At 44.3% G+C, this 17133-nt stretch overlaps 1 protein-coding gene across 1 annotated transcript in view; it reads left to right on the top strand.

The window, feature by feature from the left end:
• LOC144681901 (uncharacterized) overlaps window positions 1–17133 on the top strand; it is a 304508-nt gene that overhangs the window by 115709 nt on the left and 171666 nt on the right. Inside the window, exons 10-14 of the mRNA XM_078544030.1 lie at window positions 2605–2719; window positions 3530–3554; window positions 4879–5065; window positions 9636–9780; window positions 10064–10106. Coding sequence (XP_078400156.1) covers window positions 2605–2719; window positions 3530–3554; window positions 4879–5065; window positions 9636–9780; window positions 10064–10106 — 515 coding nt within the window. The remainder of the gene's footprint in view (window positions 1–2604; window positions 2720–3529; window positions 3555–4878; window positions 5066–9635; window positions 9781–10063; window positions 10107–17133) is intronic.

Raw genomic sequence — 17133 nt, 5'->3', positions numbered from 1 at the left:
AACCGCCTCCCAGGTCGGTGAGATGAGGCTGGTGGCCCCTCTGGAGCCATCCCTTGGGTAGAGGACATTCTGGTGCTAGGGGATTCCATGGATGAGGGCCTCAAGGGAGTCGTTGGTGCAGCTTTTTTCTTGGGTGCAGCCATATTGAAATGTTTCCTCCACATAGCTGGGCTGGAGAAGTGAATGTGTGTGTTCAGGTAGTGTTTAAATATGGTGCATGGACCTTCGACTTCATTAGGTAACAGTGGAGCAGACAAATTAATGCCCGCCCCACCATGTGATTTGGAGAGCTGCTCACCAATGTGTTAGAACCATATCTACAAGAATGATTTTTTTCTTTTAAAATTTGGTAAGACATTGCATTATTTGGACACTTAGCTAACCTAGATTTTTTTGTTAAAAAAAGGTCATGGTTCATTTTGGACTGCAGCAAGCATTTCTTTTCTAAGAAATTATAAACATCAGCTAAATGACCAGCATGGCAATTGTGGAGGAGAGCTATTTGTTTATTTGACCTGTAATCACTTTAATTGATGAAAAAATACAGTTTTAAAGGCAAAGGCCTGGTGATTTACTGGAAATCACCTGATGGAGGAGCTTTATGTTTTGAACTTGTTGTTTTGAACTCAGTTGGGAATGAACTGAGAAGGGGAAAAGCTGCCCACCTCGTGCCTTCCTTGCCTTGATTGAAATACAGTGTGATTATCAGTATCCAACTAGGAATCTTGACCTCAGTGGAACTTGTCTGTAATTGGAAACTCGAGAGGCTGAGATGAGAAGGATTGATCCAGTTCTATTTTCCTCCACGCTGAAGCTCCATTGGTGAGAACACCCAGTCATCTCCTGGGACCAGAAACCTGTCCTCGCACGTGGGAGCACTAGATGACAGTGTCAAGACCCTGTGAACTTTATCCTTCTTATTAGGTTTTTTCCTCCAACCACCCAACTCTGCAAAGACCTTACTTGTTTGTCCTTTATGTGCATGAGTGCATGTTGGGGAATTTTTAAAGGGATAGACAGTTACACTTCCAGATTAAAAATTTTGTATTAACCAAGTCTTGCAACTTGTTTTAAAAAAGAAATTTCATTTCATAATAAATTAATCATCCTGAGTTTATTGAAAGAAGCCTGGTGAATGTCTCTTTTATTCTGGGTCTAACAGTAGCAAAGGTAAATAATTGGCCATTTTAGTAACTAAATTAAACATTTACACTAATGGTATGACCTGTGGAGTAGTGGGGCTAGATAAACTGCACACTTCTCCATCCCGATCATAACAGATGCATATTTAATTTGTTTCTGAGCATGAAATTGGGCGTGTGTTTCCGCCACACCACCTAGCGTGAAACAGACTGCAAAACTTGCCCGCCACCACACTTAGTCTCCAAAATGGAAAATTCCACCCTTTGTTGCTATGCTCAATGACCATTATTTCATTCTCTCTATCTCTCTCTTTCTCTCTATCTACCACTCTCTCCCTATCTCTCTCTCTCCCTATCTCTCCCCATCACTCCCTATGGCTATTTCTCCCTATCGCTCTCTATTGCTATCTCTCTCTCTATCTCTTTATATATCTCTATCTCTCTCTCTTTCTATCTCTCTATCTTTCTCTCTCTCTTCACTGTCGCTCACTATCTCTCTCTCTTGCTGTCTTGCTATCCCTCTCTCTCTATCTCTCTCTCTCTCTCTTTCTTTATCCCTCTCTCTATCTCTCTCTCCCTATCGCTTGCTATCTCTCGCTGTCTCTCATTCTCTCTCACTCTATCTATTTCTGTCTCTCTCTCTCTATCTAACTCTCTCTATCTCTTCCCCTCTCTCTCTTCCCTATCACTTGGTATCTCTCCCTCACTATCTTGATGTCTCGCTATCTCGCTATCCCTCCCTCTCTTTCTATCTCTCTTTCTCTCTCTCTCTTTATCCCTCTCTATCTCTCCCTATCGCTTGCTATCTCATGCTGTATCTCTATCTGTCTGTCTCTCTCTCTCTCTCTCTTTTCCCTATCGCTTGCTATCTCTCTCTCTCTTGCTATTTCTCTCTCTCACTATCTTGCTGTCTCACTATCTTGCTATCCCTTTCTCTCACTCTATCTCTCTCTCTCTATCTATCTCTCCCTCTTTCTATCTCTCTCTATCCCTGCCTATCGCTTGCAATCTCTCGCTATCTCTCTCTCTCGCGCGCTCTCTCTCTCGCGCACTCTCGTGCTCTCGCTCGCTCTCTCTCACTCTCTCTCTCACTCTCTCTCGCTCTCTCACGCACTGTCTCTCTATCTCTGTAGGATTGTTGCTGCTAGGGCGAATGGCCATGTTCTTGCTTTCTCTCGTCTGCAAGAATATCCTTGCTGGAGCCAATGATGGCATGTTCCATTAATTTTGGCTGTCCTGCAAAGCTCATTGACTTTTGTCTTTCTTGACTCTTTGAACAGCCCCCGTTAGTGCTTGCAATCTTAAATGTATTCTTTATGAATGGTATTTAGGGGTATTTGTCTCTCTGGTCTAGGTGATTAGGGTTATTTTATGAAAATGTTATTTCATGAAAAGCAATTTTCTTGTTCCTCAAAGTATCTTTGACTGCTCCCATTATTTTATTTTATTTATTTCTATACAGTTCTGATGGTGGTGCCCTAGCCTGGATTACACAAAATCTAAGAAGATTAATTCCACAACATCTTGGTAGCCCCCAGCTGCCAAGAGCTACACCCAAATTGGAAAAGGATATAGAGGTAATTTTCTGCATATAAACAATTACTGGAACACTTCTATATAGCCACATCTAAGTTAATAATATATCTAATGTTTTTACACGTGTTCTATACAATGACTTGACTATGACAATGCTCTTCTGGCCAGCCTCCCATCTTCTACCCTACATAAAATTGAACTCATTCAATACTCTGCTGCCAGTAACTAACTTGCACCAAGTCCTGTCCACACTTGAGAGTGTGTATGTGTGTGAGAGGGTGTGTGTTTGTGTTACCTGACTGGCAACATAGCAATTTTAAAATTCTCATCCTTTTTCAGATTCTTCCATGGCCTCCCTGTCTCTGTAGTTTCCTTCAGCCCTACAACCCCTTAAGATCTCTGCATTCATCTGATTCTGGCCTCTTGCACAACCCTTTACTTGCTCAACCATTGGTGGCTGTTCTTCAGCTGCCTGGGCTCCCAGTTTTGGAATTTCCTCCCTATACCTCTCTGCCTCACTACCTCTCTCTCCTCCTTTAAGACACTCCTTAAATTCTATAGCAAAAACACAAAATGCTGGAGAAACTCAACAGGTCCAATAGCATCTGTGGAGAAAAAAAAAGTTAGTCTGAAGAAGAGTCATACGGACTCGAAACGTTAACTCTGTTTTTTTTGTCCCGCAGATGCTGTTAGACCTGTTGAGTTTCTCCAGCATTTTCTGTTTTTGTTTCAGATTTCCAGCATCTGCAGTACTTTGCTTTTACTTTAAATTCTATCTCTGCTTGTCACCAACATTTGTCTGTTTTCTTGTTTTTTTTACTCAACATCTAAATGTGGATTCCCTGATGCAGATTAAGGAAGAAGAACCAAGCACAGGTAAATATATATCACAAATTAGGCCAAAATGACCAATACCGGGCATTTGATTTTTTCAGATTTCACCGTCAGAAACCTAAATGATAGTTATTGATGTTAAAAATAGGACAGATGAATTTCTGAATGTGACTATATGCTTGGATTAAAGTTCATATTATGATAGAAAACATCTTTTTATTACTTTTATGTTCCTTCACTTACATGTTATGTTACATTGATGATAATTGTTGGTTGAGTCTAGCAATATCTACCTTCCTTTACTGTGTGATAGACTTACAAATATTAAAAATAATACTATGGTTCCAATTCCTGCTGTGTCAATGTGAGTTATGGTGGGAACTGCTCAGGATTGAGCAATATTAACTAATTTCTGAGAATATTTATTTGCTGCATCTGTGCTGAAGGAGGAATGAATGTTTTCACCATATGACTGATTACTACAACTTGTTGAATCCTATCAGTGCTGCAAACTCTCTACACATTTAGTGGTGGAGAATGAACATTAAAATAAAGTCCTGCCTCACCCTTTTCTTCTGAAGAAAGCCATGTTGCATTTAACCCAGTTATTTATCAAATTGCACCTGAACCTTTTGTCATGGTCTGTATTTGAACAGATGGGGAATTTTGATGAACAATCATTCGCTGTTTAATCTTTCCTTCTATTCAAGGCAGTGACGTCTGTGGTACATTTCCAACTGTGGTTGTCTTTCAGTACCTATCCTACAAAGCCATTCTTGCGTGTTCCTAGATTGGTGGACTATTTGACCGTGGAGGCAGAGAGATATAGGGATAGAATTCCAAAACTGGGGGGCCAGGCAGCTGAAGGAACAGCCACCAATGGTGGAGAAAGTAAAGAGGTGAGAGTTGAAGGAATACAGAGACCTTAAGGGATTGTAGGGCTGATGGAAACTACATCACAATGAGATTGATCCTGCCCTGGTTCAACTTTAACACATGTATAGTTTCCACTTGGAGCCACAAACTAGCAATCCGAAATGGGAACTCTGGCTCATTTTGTTTCCTCTTCTCTAACTCAGTGTTGAGCCCAATTGTATTATCCTTGCTGCTGAGGAAAGTATGGTCAATTATCTCAAGACAGAATGGGTGTTGAACCTGCGACCTTTCTGGTCAGTATGGCTCAACTGTCCATTCCTCAACCATGGGAGCTAGAAGGGAAGCATCTAGAATTATATGCAGTATGAGGAAAAACCATTGCATAAACCTTTTGATAGAATTTAACCTTCTTTAGCAATTCATGTAGCACAGTGCAGCTGAGTCTTTTGTGAAACAAAGAACCCTTCAGCAGGTTTATTTTTATTGATAGAGACAGAGATACCTCCATCAGCTCCAGATCCAACACCAGCACCTGCAGCTCCAGCTCCTGTTCCTGCTCCAGCTCCAGATCCTGCTCCAGCTCCAGATCCTGCTCCAGATTCTGCTCCAGCTCCAGATACCCAACCACTAAGTCAATCACTTCCTGTTACAGAAAATCTATCTGTCCAGGACCAACGGTAAGCTGAGCGTCATCAACAAAAATTATTTTTTGTTGTCTTCTTAATTATTGTAGTAGAAGGGTGTTTGGATTAGTAAGGGTTAATGTGGGACTGGGGAAACAGTACTGCCCACATTGTGATGTGGAGGTTCACATGATTGTAGACTGTGTAGAGAGAGAGTCTGAGAGAAATCAGCATGAAGATAGCACATACTTAGGGCTATACCTTGGAGATATGTTTATAGTTGTGTGTTAACAATAAAGGGTTTATGTTCAACCACACAAGCCTCCAGACCTCTTGAGATCTCAAACAACCTTACAACATGGTGGCAGCAAGTAAAAGGCCCTGAAATCCCCAAGCAAGTGAAGGATCCCTAAATTTCAAGACATAAAACAGTAAAGGAACTGCAGCCTGACCTGAGCAAAGTGCACCTAATTTGAAGACACAGCTGATGATTGTCTAAAATACCTTCATTGCAAGTGGAGGCTGAAGGGCAGAAGGAAAATCCACTGAGCAATTTAGAAGGACTCCACCACAGCATGTGGAGGCCCATTGCCAGACCTGATCGAACGCAGAGTAAAAGGACCTAGCCAGATCACAAAAAACAGCTGCGTGGGAACTATCAGTAGCGATGAAGTGATGCATTGAACTGCAGAGTGGGTTGGCGAGAGATCAACAAGAAAATAAAAAGTTGAAAGAATAGCTAATTTGATCCTTAAAGATCAAATGCAAAAGGACTACATAACCCTTCAGTACCATGAAGAAATGAAGACTGCCTTGAACAGCAGAATGGAAGAAGTCGAAGACACTTTGTTGAATTACAGGAAAACTCAAGAAGAAACAATTGAGATTCGCAAAGGAAAGGGAAACCAGTTGAATGAGCTTCACATGCTCCAAGGATCCCTCAGGTGACAGTTTTTACCTCTGGAAAATTATGAAGAGAAGCAAAATAATTCAATGTTACTGAATGAACTGAAGAACCAGTTGGAAGAGAAGACTCAAATGTTCAATATTCCAGGAGGAAGCCAAGAGGTACAAGAGACTGCAGAGCTGAAGAAAATGATTGGACATGTGGAAGAAAATTCGAAAAAAACATTATATTTCCAAAGATATATATGAAGAAATGGAAAGCAAGTTTGTTAAAGCTATGCTATGAAAATGCTATGATGAGTGTGTAGAAAAAGTGATGAGGAAGTATGCAGAGGTCAAACAGCAAAATGAAAGATCACAGGAGGAAAAGGAAAAGATGAAGAGTTCTTGTATACTGGAGCAAAAAAAGTAGAAAACTTGCAGCTAATTCGACAGTCAGAAAAAGAGTTTTCTACCACTTTTGCACCATACCCAATTGAAAGAGAAGGTGAACATGGATATTGTTAAGCTGAAGAACCAGCTGAATGGATAAGAGGAGGCATTGACATGAAAAGCCATAGAGCTTTCCAGCTTGTGAGAGGATACCAAAGCCATGAGTAGCACGATTACAGAACTGAAACAAACTAAGACTTCGCCAGAGATAGACCTGGCCAACAGTGAAACCAAAATGAAGGACAAGGACAAAGCTCTGCTGCAGACAGAGAAAAAAAAGTCAGAAACAAGATCGGGAAATGTAAATCCCGATGCTGAAGATCATGGAACTAGAAGAAAAAGCACTGGAGCTTACTGAGAAACTTTGGATTGTTGAAAAATGACATGGCTGAAATGAAAATTAAGAACCTAGAATGTCAAGAAAAAGTTGAACAGTTGCAAGAGAAAGTAGAAGTTCTCACAAAGGAGCGTGAAATGTCTCAGAAGCAACTAGCAGAAGAAACATTTTTTAAAATGTGAGTTTGAAGGATAGCATAGAGGAATTAGGCTCTGCTAAGGAAAAACTGTTAAGTGGAGGGAACCAACTTTCAGGTATGGAAGATGAGTTTCATAATGGAAAATTAGAACTTGATAAACTTCAAGTATCAGAAGTCTCTATTACGAATCACGAAAAATGTCTGGAACAGGGAAATGAATTGCTGATGGATCAGAAAAGTTGGTTGAATGCAGAATTAACAACCAAAACTGATGAACTTCATCATGCAAAGAGCATTGAAATTCTTGAACTTCAGTCCAATCTGAAGAACATGAAAGATGAAATGCACTGTATGGAAGAGCAAATTCATACTTTAAAAGCAGAAACAGAAAATTCTAAGAAACAGATTGAGAATCTAATAAGTGAATTGAAAGAGCCTAAGCAGCAGTTAGTACCATGGAAGAAAGACTCCTAAAGGCACTGAATGCCCAGGTGAAGTTGTTAAGCTTGTGTAAGGGTTCCACAGATAACTCTGAAACAAAAGCAACTGAACTCACCAGAGTAGTTGTTCAGTTGAATGAAAAGATTAATCAGTTTGAAAACGAATTGGGAAATAAGAGAGTAAACAAATATTTGGCTAAAAGTATGAAACAAGTGGAAATGAAGCTTCTATTTTTGAAATGTCAACTTCCAGGAAGAACATGGCGGACCCCACAGTAAAACAGAACCTGAGTTCGCTCTATGAATGAACGGAGCGAACGTTGCCTCCGGAAAAAACGGGATAAGCCCATGGTATCTGATCAAAGAAGATGGATGGATGACAAAGAAAACCATGACACTAAAGAGCGCAAGAAATGAACCAGATGTTGAAACCCGACTATTTGAAACACCAAGTACTAAAATTTCAACTCCAAACCAACAAAGTCAGTCTGAAGCAACTGAGATTACCACTCCTCCAAATGGAAGGAGAATGAGATCTGGAAGAGTTATAAAGCCTCCAGACCATCTGAATTTGTAAAACCAGAGACTTGGGGTGGGAAGAAGGGTAGCATGGAAACATTATATTGTAAATATATTTGGATAAGGACTTGGGGAGGTGTAAAATAAGGGTGTTCGGGTTAGTAATGGCTAATGTGGAACTGGGGAAATAGTACTACCCACATTATAATGTAGAAAGTAACATGATGATAGACTGCGTGTAGAGAGAGAGCGAGAGACTCTGAGGTAAGTTGACACAAAGACAACATCTAGTTAAGGGCTATACCTTGGAGATATATAAAGCCTCCAGGCCTCTTACGAGATACCAAACAACTTTACAACAATTATAACCTACTTATCATGACTAAAGTTCCTAATCACCCAGAAACCAACCCCAGAGGCTAACTTGCTACAAGGCAGTTTCCGTGAAATACTGCCTGAGAATCTTGGGACTGATGGCTGCAATAATCTTCGGCATCTCACTGCATTTTTACTATCTTGATCAAGACAATGGAATGTAACATGGTAAAGGTCTTGCTATTATCGTCACCGTTTTAGGAATGGGTGAAGGAATCATCTATTTGGTAGTTAGGATCAAGACACCTTGAAAGCAACTTTAATTCATCTGGAATGTATGCCAACTGGAGTTAAGGACAGCACAGGTATCAATTTAACTCCCTGGCACAGTTATAGTGTAAATCAGTGCTGGTACAGACAGTTGCCAAATAGAGACAAGTGGGGCAGGAGGGAGCAAGAAGACCAGTGAATCAATATCAAAATATACACAGTCTACCATACCAGGTGTGAACATTATAAGCTTTTGCATAATGTAGGAACATACGATCAGAAATAGACCATTCAATCCCTCAAACTTGTTCTGCCATTCAGTTCGATTATGATTGATCTGTACTTCAACTCAATTTAGCTGCCTCAGATACCTTTAATACCCTTACCACATTTCATCCCCCAGCAAAGGAAATTGTTCCTCCAAATCTACCCTATCAAATCTTCTTAACATTTTAAACGCCATAAGAGATCACCTCTCAATTCCCTCCATTCAATGTCATCTCTTATATTCCTTACTATCAGGTAAAGTTGAATATAAACATGTCTTAGATCTTCCGGAAGCGTGTTACAGGTTATACATGGTATGTGCAGTGTAATGAGTGAAGAAGAAAGACAATGCGTGTCAATAATAATTCTTCTGATGAAGATATAAACATACAGTAATTCAACCTTCCTCCCCTCAGTGCCTAATGGCCAGTCAATGTCGACTTTTGCCAGTTCTAAGTTGTTTCACTGAAGCTAAGGCCTCCTCCACAGTAAGATAGCACAATCAGCAGCAGAAGTCTTGTATCTCACCAAAATAGTGTAGATTCCTGTAAAAATGTACACAATATTTATATAGTTAAAACATCTATTATATATGTCTTATACAAAGGGAGCATCATTAAAAGCTTTGTTACACTCTAGTGGTCAAATTATTTTCAAGTGTTTTTTCCTTATCCCAATTCACAACAGTGTCACAGACACGCAGTAAGTTCCCTCCTGCTTTCTTCTGTTGTGCCATCTGCTGTATTCTGGTCCACTACATGGTACTATTTCCTCCTCTATGTCCTCTTGCACTGTTCTTCATTGTTCCCTCTCCGTATGTGCCACACCTCCAGATGTGTCACTGTGCCCACTTCTGCTGTTCTGCCTGTGGTACCTCCTCTCAACCCCATTGTGCTGCCGATGTCTTCTGCTACCCTGGTCTTTGCTGATACTGACTTTGCTTCATTCTCCATGAGAAGAAATGAGAATGTTTAAAAATGGCAGCATATTTCTTTGCAGGGATGGAGGCCAAGGCGGTGGACTGCTCAAGTGGTTTGTGCAAGAGCTGGAAAAGGTGTTACCACAACCTGAAGGAAAACCTAAACCAACCAATCTCACTGTGGCGGCAGCTGAGGTGACCACTGCTCCCCAGGAGCAAAAGGAGGTGTGTAATCTGAATGCACAGGTCCATAGAGATGACTCAGTGAGTCCACTGAGCATAACACTGAGGTTTGGTGTTCAAATAAAGTTCTTCCCACATTATGTGGATAAAGACTTATGGCAGCCCATGGACAGAGCTCAAAAAATACATCTGTTTTTTCACAAATTTATCAATTGAATTGCATGTGTCATTGGAATTCTCCACAATGAAATCGCCATGTGTCATTACAAAATTATGAAACTTTTTGACCACTATGAAAATAAAATTTTATTTTCTGATACTACAGGAACCTGCAAAACCAGAGACAGAAGAACCTCCCAGTGAAATGAGTGAGTCCATGGAGCTAAATGATAATTATTAAAATTTAATTGTTGCTTATAGTTTTTTTATTCACTCACATGCTGTAGGCAATGCTGGCAAGGCCAGCATTTTATTATCCATCCCTAATTGTCCTATAGAAGGTGGTAGTAAGCTGCCACATCTACAGTTACTATATTGTATGTGCACCCACAATGCTGTTAGGTAGGAAATTCCAGGGTTTAGACCCAGCTATAATGAAGGAATGGAGATATATTTCCAAGTCAGGATGGTGTGTGGGTTGGTAAGGAGCTTGCAGGAGGTGGTGTGTACTTGTCCCTGCTGTCTTTGTTCTTCTAGATCAGGCTTGTCCAACCTGCAGCCCATGGGCTGCAACCCCTCCATGTGGCCCCCAGAGCGTTTGTTGAAAATGTCGATAAGATGTGTCAGTGAATTTGAAGATTTCTGCAGGGGACTGCTCCCATCACAGTCTGGTTCTCTTCCATGTTTGCTGCTGAAAGGCTCACAATTAAATATAACAACAGCAAATATGGAAGAGAACCAGGCTGTGATTGGAGGAGCAGCAAACATTGAAAACTCTGGGCGCGTGGGGCTTCAGAGTGTGTGTGTGTGTGTGCCTGAGATTGCGTGCATGTGTGCCTGAGAGTGCATGCGTGTGTATCTGAGAGTGTGTGTGTGTGCCTGAGAGTGTGTGTGTGCCTGAGAGCGTGTGAGTGTGTGCCTGAGAGTGTGTGATGAGTGCCTGAGAGTGTGTGAGTGTGTGCCTGAGAATGTGTGAGAATCTGAGAAAGTGTGTATGTGCGCGTCTGAGAATGTCTGTGTGTGTCTGAGAGTGTGTGCGTGTGACTGAGAGTGTGTGTGTGTGTGTGTGTCTGAGAGTGTGTGTGTCTGAGAGTGTGTGTGCCTTAGAGTATGTAAGTGTGTGCCTGAGAGTGTGTGAGAATCTGAGAAAGTGTGTGTGTGTGCATCTGAGAATGTGTGTGTGCGTCTGAGAATGTGTGTGTGTCTGAGAGTGTGTAAGTGTGTGTGTGTCTGAGAGTGTGTGTGTGTCTGAGAGTGTGTGTGGGTGTGTGTGTGTGTGTCTGAGTGTGTGTGTGTGCCTGTGTGTCTGAGAGCGAGTGTGTGTGTCTTTGAGTGTTGGTGTGTGTGTGTGTCTGAGTACGTGTTTGTGTATCTGAGTGTGTGTGTGTGTCTGAGAGTGTGAGTGGCGTGTGTGTATGTGTCTGAGAGTGTGTCTTTGTGTGCCAGAGAGAGTGTTTGTGTGTGGCTGAGACTGTGTGTGTGTGCATGTTTCTGAGACTGTGTGTATGTGCCTGAGTGAGTGTAAGTGTCTCTGAGAGTGCGTGTGTATGTGTATGTCTGAGAGTGCGTGTGTGTGTCTGAGATTGTGTGTGTCAGAGAGTGTGTGTGTCTGAGGGTGTGTGTGTGTGTCTGAGAGTGTGTGTGTGTGTCTGAGAGTGTGTGTGTGTGCCTGAGAGTTTGTGTGTGTGCCTGAGAGTGTGTGTGTGCCTGAGAGTGTGTGTGTGCCTGAGAGTGTGTGTGCCTGAGAGTGTGTGTGCCTGAGAGTGTGTGTGTTTGTGTATGCCTGAGAGTGTGTGTGCGTGCCTGAGAGTGTGTGTGCGTGCCTGAGAGTGTGTGTGCGTGCCTGAGAGAGTGTGTGCGCGCGCCTGAGAGAGTGTGTTTGTGTGCCTGAGAGAGTGTGTGTGTGCATGTGTCTGAGAGAGTGTGTGTGTGCATGTGTCTGAGAGTGCGTGTATGTGTCTGGGTGTGTGTAAGTATCTCTGAGAGTGCGTGTGTGTGTCTGAGAGGACACGTATGTGTCTGAGAATGTGTGTCTGAGAGTGTGTGTCTGAGAGTGTGTGAGTGTGTGCCTGAGAGTGTGTAAGTGTGTCTGAGAGTGTGTCTGTGTGTATGTCTGAGAGTGTGTGTGTCTGAGAGTGAGTGAGCAGTGAGTGTGTGTGTCCCCGAGAGTGTGTGCCTGAGAGAGTGTGTGTGTGCCTGAGAGAGTGTGTGTGCGCGCCTGGGAGAGTGTGCGTGAGTGCAATTGAGAGAGTGTGTTTATATGTGTCTGAGTGTGTATAAGTATCTCTGAGAGTGCGTGTGTGTGTCTGAGAGTGCGTGAGTGTGTCTGAGAGTGCGTGTGTGTCTGAGAATGTGTGTGTGTGTGTGTCTGAGCGTGTGTGTGTGTGTCTGGGAGTGTGTGTGCGCGTGTCGGAGAATGTGTGTGTGTGTCCGAGAGTGTGCGTGTCCGAGAGTGTGTGTGTCCAAGAGTGTGTGTGTCTGAGTGTGTGTGTGTGTGTCTGAGTGTGTGCCTGAGAGTGTGTCTGAGAGTGAGTGTGTGTGTGTCTTTGAGTGTGAGTATCTGAGGGTGAGTGAGTGGTGTGTGTTTGTGTGTCTGAGAGTGCGTGTGTGTGTGACTGAGAGTGTGCGTGTGTGCGCGCCGGAGAGAGTGTGCGTGCACGAGAGTGTGTCTGTGCGTGTGTCCGAAAGTATGTTTGCATGTGTCTGAGAGCGAGTGTGTGTTTTAGAATGTGAGAGTGTGTGTTTGTGTTTGTCTGAGAGTGAGTGAGTGGCATGTGTTTGTGTGTCTGACAGTGTGTATGTATTTGTGTGTCTGAGAGTGTATGTGTTTGTGTATCCCTGAGAGAATGTGTATGTGCCTGAGAGAGTGTGTGTGTGTGTGCCTGAGAGAGTGTGTGTTTGTCTGAGAGTGTGTGTATGTGTCTGAGTGTGTGTAAGTATTTCTGAGAATGTATGTGTGTTTGAGAGTGTGTGTTTGCACGTTTGAGAATGTGTGTGTCTGAGAGTGAGTGGTGTGTGTGTATGTGTCCGAGAGTGTGTGTTTGTGTCCCAGAGAGAGTGTGTGTGTGCGCCTGAGAGTGTGTGTGCATGTGTCTGAGTGTGTGTACGTGTCTCTGAGAGTGTGTGTGTATGTGTGTGTCTGAGAGTGTGTGTGTGTGTCTGAGAGTGTGTGTGTGTCTGAGAGTGTGTGTGTTTGTGTATCCCTGAGAGAGTGTGCGTGTGCCTGAGAGCGTGTGTGTGTGTGCCTGAGAGTGTGTGTGTGTGTGTGTGTGTGCATGAGAGAGTGTGTGTGTGCTTGTGTCTGAGAGTGTGTGTGTGTTTGTCTGAGAGTGTGTATGTATCTGAGTGTGTGTAAGTATCTCTGAGAATGTATGTGTGTCTGAGAGTGTGTGTTTGCACGTTTGAGAATGTATGTGTCTGAGAGTGAGTGGTGTGTGTATATGTGTCTGAGAGTGTGTGTTTGTGTGCCAGAGAGAGTGTGTGTGTGCGCTTGAGAGTGTGTGTGCATGTGTCTGAGACTGTGTGTATGTGTCTGAGTGTGTGTAAGTGTCTCTGAGAGTGCGGGTGTATGTGTGTGTCTGAGAGTGTGTGTGTGTGTCTGAGAGTGTGTGTGTGTGTCTGAGAGTGTGTGTGTGTGTGTGCCTGAGAGTGTGTGTGCCTGAGAGTTTGTGTGTGTGTGAATGCCTGAGAGTGGGTGCGCGCGCCTGACAGAGTGTGTGCGCGCGCCTGAGAGAGTGTGTGTGCGCGCCTGAGAGAGTGTGTGCGCACGCCTGAGAGGGTGTTTATGTGTCTGAGAGTCAGAGGGTGGTGTGTGTTTGTGTGAATGAGAGTGTGTGTTTGTGTGTCAGAGAGTTTGTGCCTGAGAGAGTGTGTGTGTGCCTGAGAGAGTGTATGCGCGCCTGGAAGAGTGTGTGTGTGTGCCTAAGAGAGGGTATGTGCGTGTGTCTGAGAATGTGTGTGCGTGGGTCTGAGAGTGTGCGTATGTGTCAGAGTGTATGTAAGTATCTCTGAGAGTGCGTGTGTATGTGTGTCTGAGAGTGCGTATGTGAGTGTGTGCCTGAGAGAGTGTGTGTGTATGTGTATGTCTGAGAGTGTGTGTGTGTCTGAGAGCGAGTGTGTATGAGTGTGTGTATGTGTATGTCTGAGAGGGTGTGTGTGTCTGAGAGTGTGTGTCTCTGAGAGCGAGTGTGTATGAGTGTGTGTGTGTGTGTATGAGAGTGAGTGAGTGGTGTGTGTTTGTGTGTCTGACAGTGTGTGTGTGTCCGAGAGTGTGTGTGTCCGAGAGTGTGTGTGTCCGAGTGTGTGTGTGTCTGAGTGTGCGTGTGTCTGAGTGTGTGTGTGTCTGAGTGTGTGCCTGAGAGTGTTTCTGAGAGTGAGTGTGTGTGTGTCTTTGAGTGTGAGTGTCTGAGGGTGAGTGGTGTGTGTTTGTGTGTCTGAGAATGCGTGTGTGTGTGTGACTGAGAGTGTGCGTATGTGCGCGCCGGAGAGAGTGTGCGTGCGCGAGAGTGTGTTTGTGCGTGTGTCCGAGAGTATGTTTGCGTGTGTCTGAGAGCGAGTGTGTGTCTTAGAATGTGAGAGTGTGTGTGTGTTTGTCTGAGAGTGAGTGAGTGGCGTGTGTTTGTGTGTCTGACAGTGTGTATGTGTTTGTGTGTCTGAGAGTGTATGTGTTTGTGTATCCCTGAGAGAGTTTGTGTGTGCCTGAGAGAGTGTGTGTGTGTGTGCCTGAGAGAGTGTGTGTGTCTGAGAGAGTGTGTGTGCTTGTCTCTGAGAGTGTGTGTGTGTGTGTGTTTGTCTGAGAGTGTGTGTATGTATATCCCTGAGAGAGTGTGCGTGTGCCTGAGAGAGTGTGTGTGTGCCTGAAAGTGTGTGTGTGTGTGTGCATGAGAGAGTGTGTGTGTGCTTGTGTCTGAGAGTGTGTGTGTGTGTGTTTGAGAGTGTGTGTATGTATCTGAGTGTGTGTAAGTATCTCTGAGAATGTATGTGTGTCTGAGAGTGTGTGTTTGCATGTTTGAGAATGTGTGTGTCTGAGAGTGAGTGGTGTTATGTGTATGTGTCTGAGAGTGTGTGTTTGTGTGCCAGAGAGAGTGTGTGTGTGCGCTTGAGAGTGTGTGTGCATGTGTCTGAGACTGTGTGTATGTGTCTGAGTGTGTGTAAGTGTCTCTGAGAGTGCGGGTGTATGTGTGTGTCTGAGAGTGTGTGTGTGTGTCTGAGAGTGTGTGTGTGTGTCTGAGAGAGTGTGTGTGTGTCTGAGAGAGTGTGTGTGTGTGTGTGCCTGAGAGTGTGTGTGCCTGAGAGTTTGTGTGTGTGTGAATGCCTGAGAGTGGGTGCGTGCGCCTGACAGAGTGTGTGCGCGCGCCTGAGAGAGTGTGTGCGCACGCCTGAGAGGGTGTTTATGTGTCTGAGAGTCAGTGAGTGGTGTGTGTTTGTGTGAATGAGAGTGTGTGTTTGTGTGAATGAGAGTGTGTGTTTGTGTGTCAGAGAGTTTGTGCCTGAGAGAGTGTGTGTGTGCCTGAGAGAGTGTGTGCGCGCCTGGGAGAGTGTGTGTGTGCCTAAGAGAGGGTATGTGCGTGTGTCTGAGAATGTGTGTGCGTGTGTCTGAGAGTGAGCGTATGTGTCTGAGTGTGTGTAAGTATCTCAGAGTGCGTGTGTGTGTGTCTGAGAGTGCGTGTATGTTTGTGTGTGTGCCTGAGAGAGTGTGTGTGTATGTGTATGTCTGAGAGTGTGTGTGTCTGAGAGTGTGTGTGTGCCTGAGAGCAAGTGTGTGTGTGTCTGAGTGTATGTGTGTGTGTATGTCTGAGAGTGAGTGGTGTGTGTTTGTGTGTCTGACAGTGTGTGTGTCTGAGAGTGTGTGTGTGTGTCTGAGAGAGTGTGTGTGTGTCTGAGAGAGTGTGTGTGTGTGTGTGCCTGAGAGTGTGTGTGCCTGAGAGTTTGTGTGTGTGTGAATGCCTGAGAGTGGGTGCGTGCGCCTGACAGAGTGTGTGCGCGCGCCTGAGAGAGTGTTTATGTGTCTGAGAGTCAGTGAGTGGTGTGTGTTTGTGTGAATGAGAGTGTGTGTTTGTGTGAATGAGAGTGTGTGTTTGTGTGTCAGAGAGTTTGTGCCTGAGAGAGTGTGTGTGTGCCTGAGAGAGTGTGTGCGCGCCTGGGAGAGTGTGTGTGTGCCTAAGAGAGGGTATGTGCGTGTGTCTGAGAATGTGTGTGCATGTGTCTGAGAGTGAGCGTATGTGTCAGAGTGTGTGTAAGTATCTCTGAGAGTGCGTGTGTGTGTCTGAGAGTGCGTGTATGTGTGTGTGTGCCTGAGAGAGTGTGTGTGTATGTGTATGTCTGAGAGTGTGTGTGTGTCTGAGAGGGTGTGTGTCTGAGAGCGAGTGTGTATGAGTGTGTGTATGTGTATGTCTGAGAGTGTGTGTGTCTGAAAGTGTGTGTGTCTGAGAGCGAGTGTGTATGAGTGTGTGTATGTTTATGTCTGACAGTGAGTGAGTGGTGTGTGTTTGTGTGTCTGACAGTGTGTGTGTGTCTGAGAGTGTGTGTTTTTGTCTGTCTGAGAGTGTGTGCCTGAGAGATTGTGTGTGTGCATGTGTCTCAGAGAGTGTGCGTGTGTCTGACAGTGCATGTATGTGTCTGGGTGTGTGTTAATATCTCTGAGAATGCATGTGTGTGTCTGAGAGGACACGTATGTGTCTGAGAATGTGTGTCTGAGAGTGTGTGTGTGTCTGAGAGTGTGTGAGTGTGTGCCTGAGAGTGTGTGTGTGTATGTCTGAGTGTGTGTGTGCCTGAGAGTGAGTGAGCAGTGTGAGTTTGTGTGACTGAGAGTGTGTGTGTCTGAGAGTGTGTGCCTGAGAGAGTGTGTGTGTATATGCCTGAGAGAGTCTGTGTGTGTGTGCCTGAGGGTGTGTGTGTGTGCCTGAGATGGTGTGTGTGTGCCTGAGAGAGTGTGTATGTGTGTGCCTGAAAGAGAGTGTGTGCACCTGAGAGTGTGTGCGCGCGCGCCCGGGAGAGTGTGTGTGCGCTTGAGAGAGTGTGTGTGTCAGAGTGCGTGTGTGTGTGGGTGGGTGTGTGCCTGGGAGTGTGTGTATGTGCGTGTCTGAGAATGTGTGTAAATGTGTCAGAGAGTGTGTGTGTGTCCGAGAGTGTGTGTCTGAATGTGTGTGTGTGTGCCTGAGAGTGTGTTTGAGAGCGAGTGTGTGTGTGTCTTTGAGTGTGAGTGTCTGAGGGTGTGAGTGGTGTGTGTTTGTGTGA

Source organism: Cetorhinus maximus, chromosome 6 (genome assembly GCF_964194155.1).
Source record: "Cetorhinus maximus chromosome 6, sCetMax3.hap1.1, whole genome shotgun sequence".
Classification (NCBI taxonomy): domain Eukaryota; kingdom Metazoa; phylum Chordata; class Chondrichthyes; order Lamniformes; family Cetorhinidae; genus Cetorhinus; species Cetorhinus maximus.
This window is presented reverse-complemented; position numbering and strand designations above follow the sequence as displayed.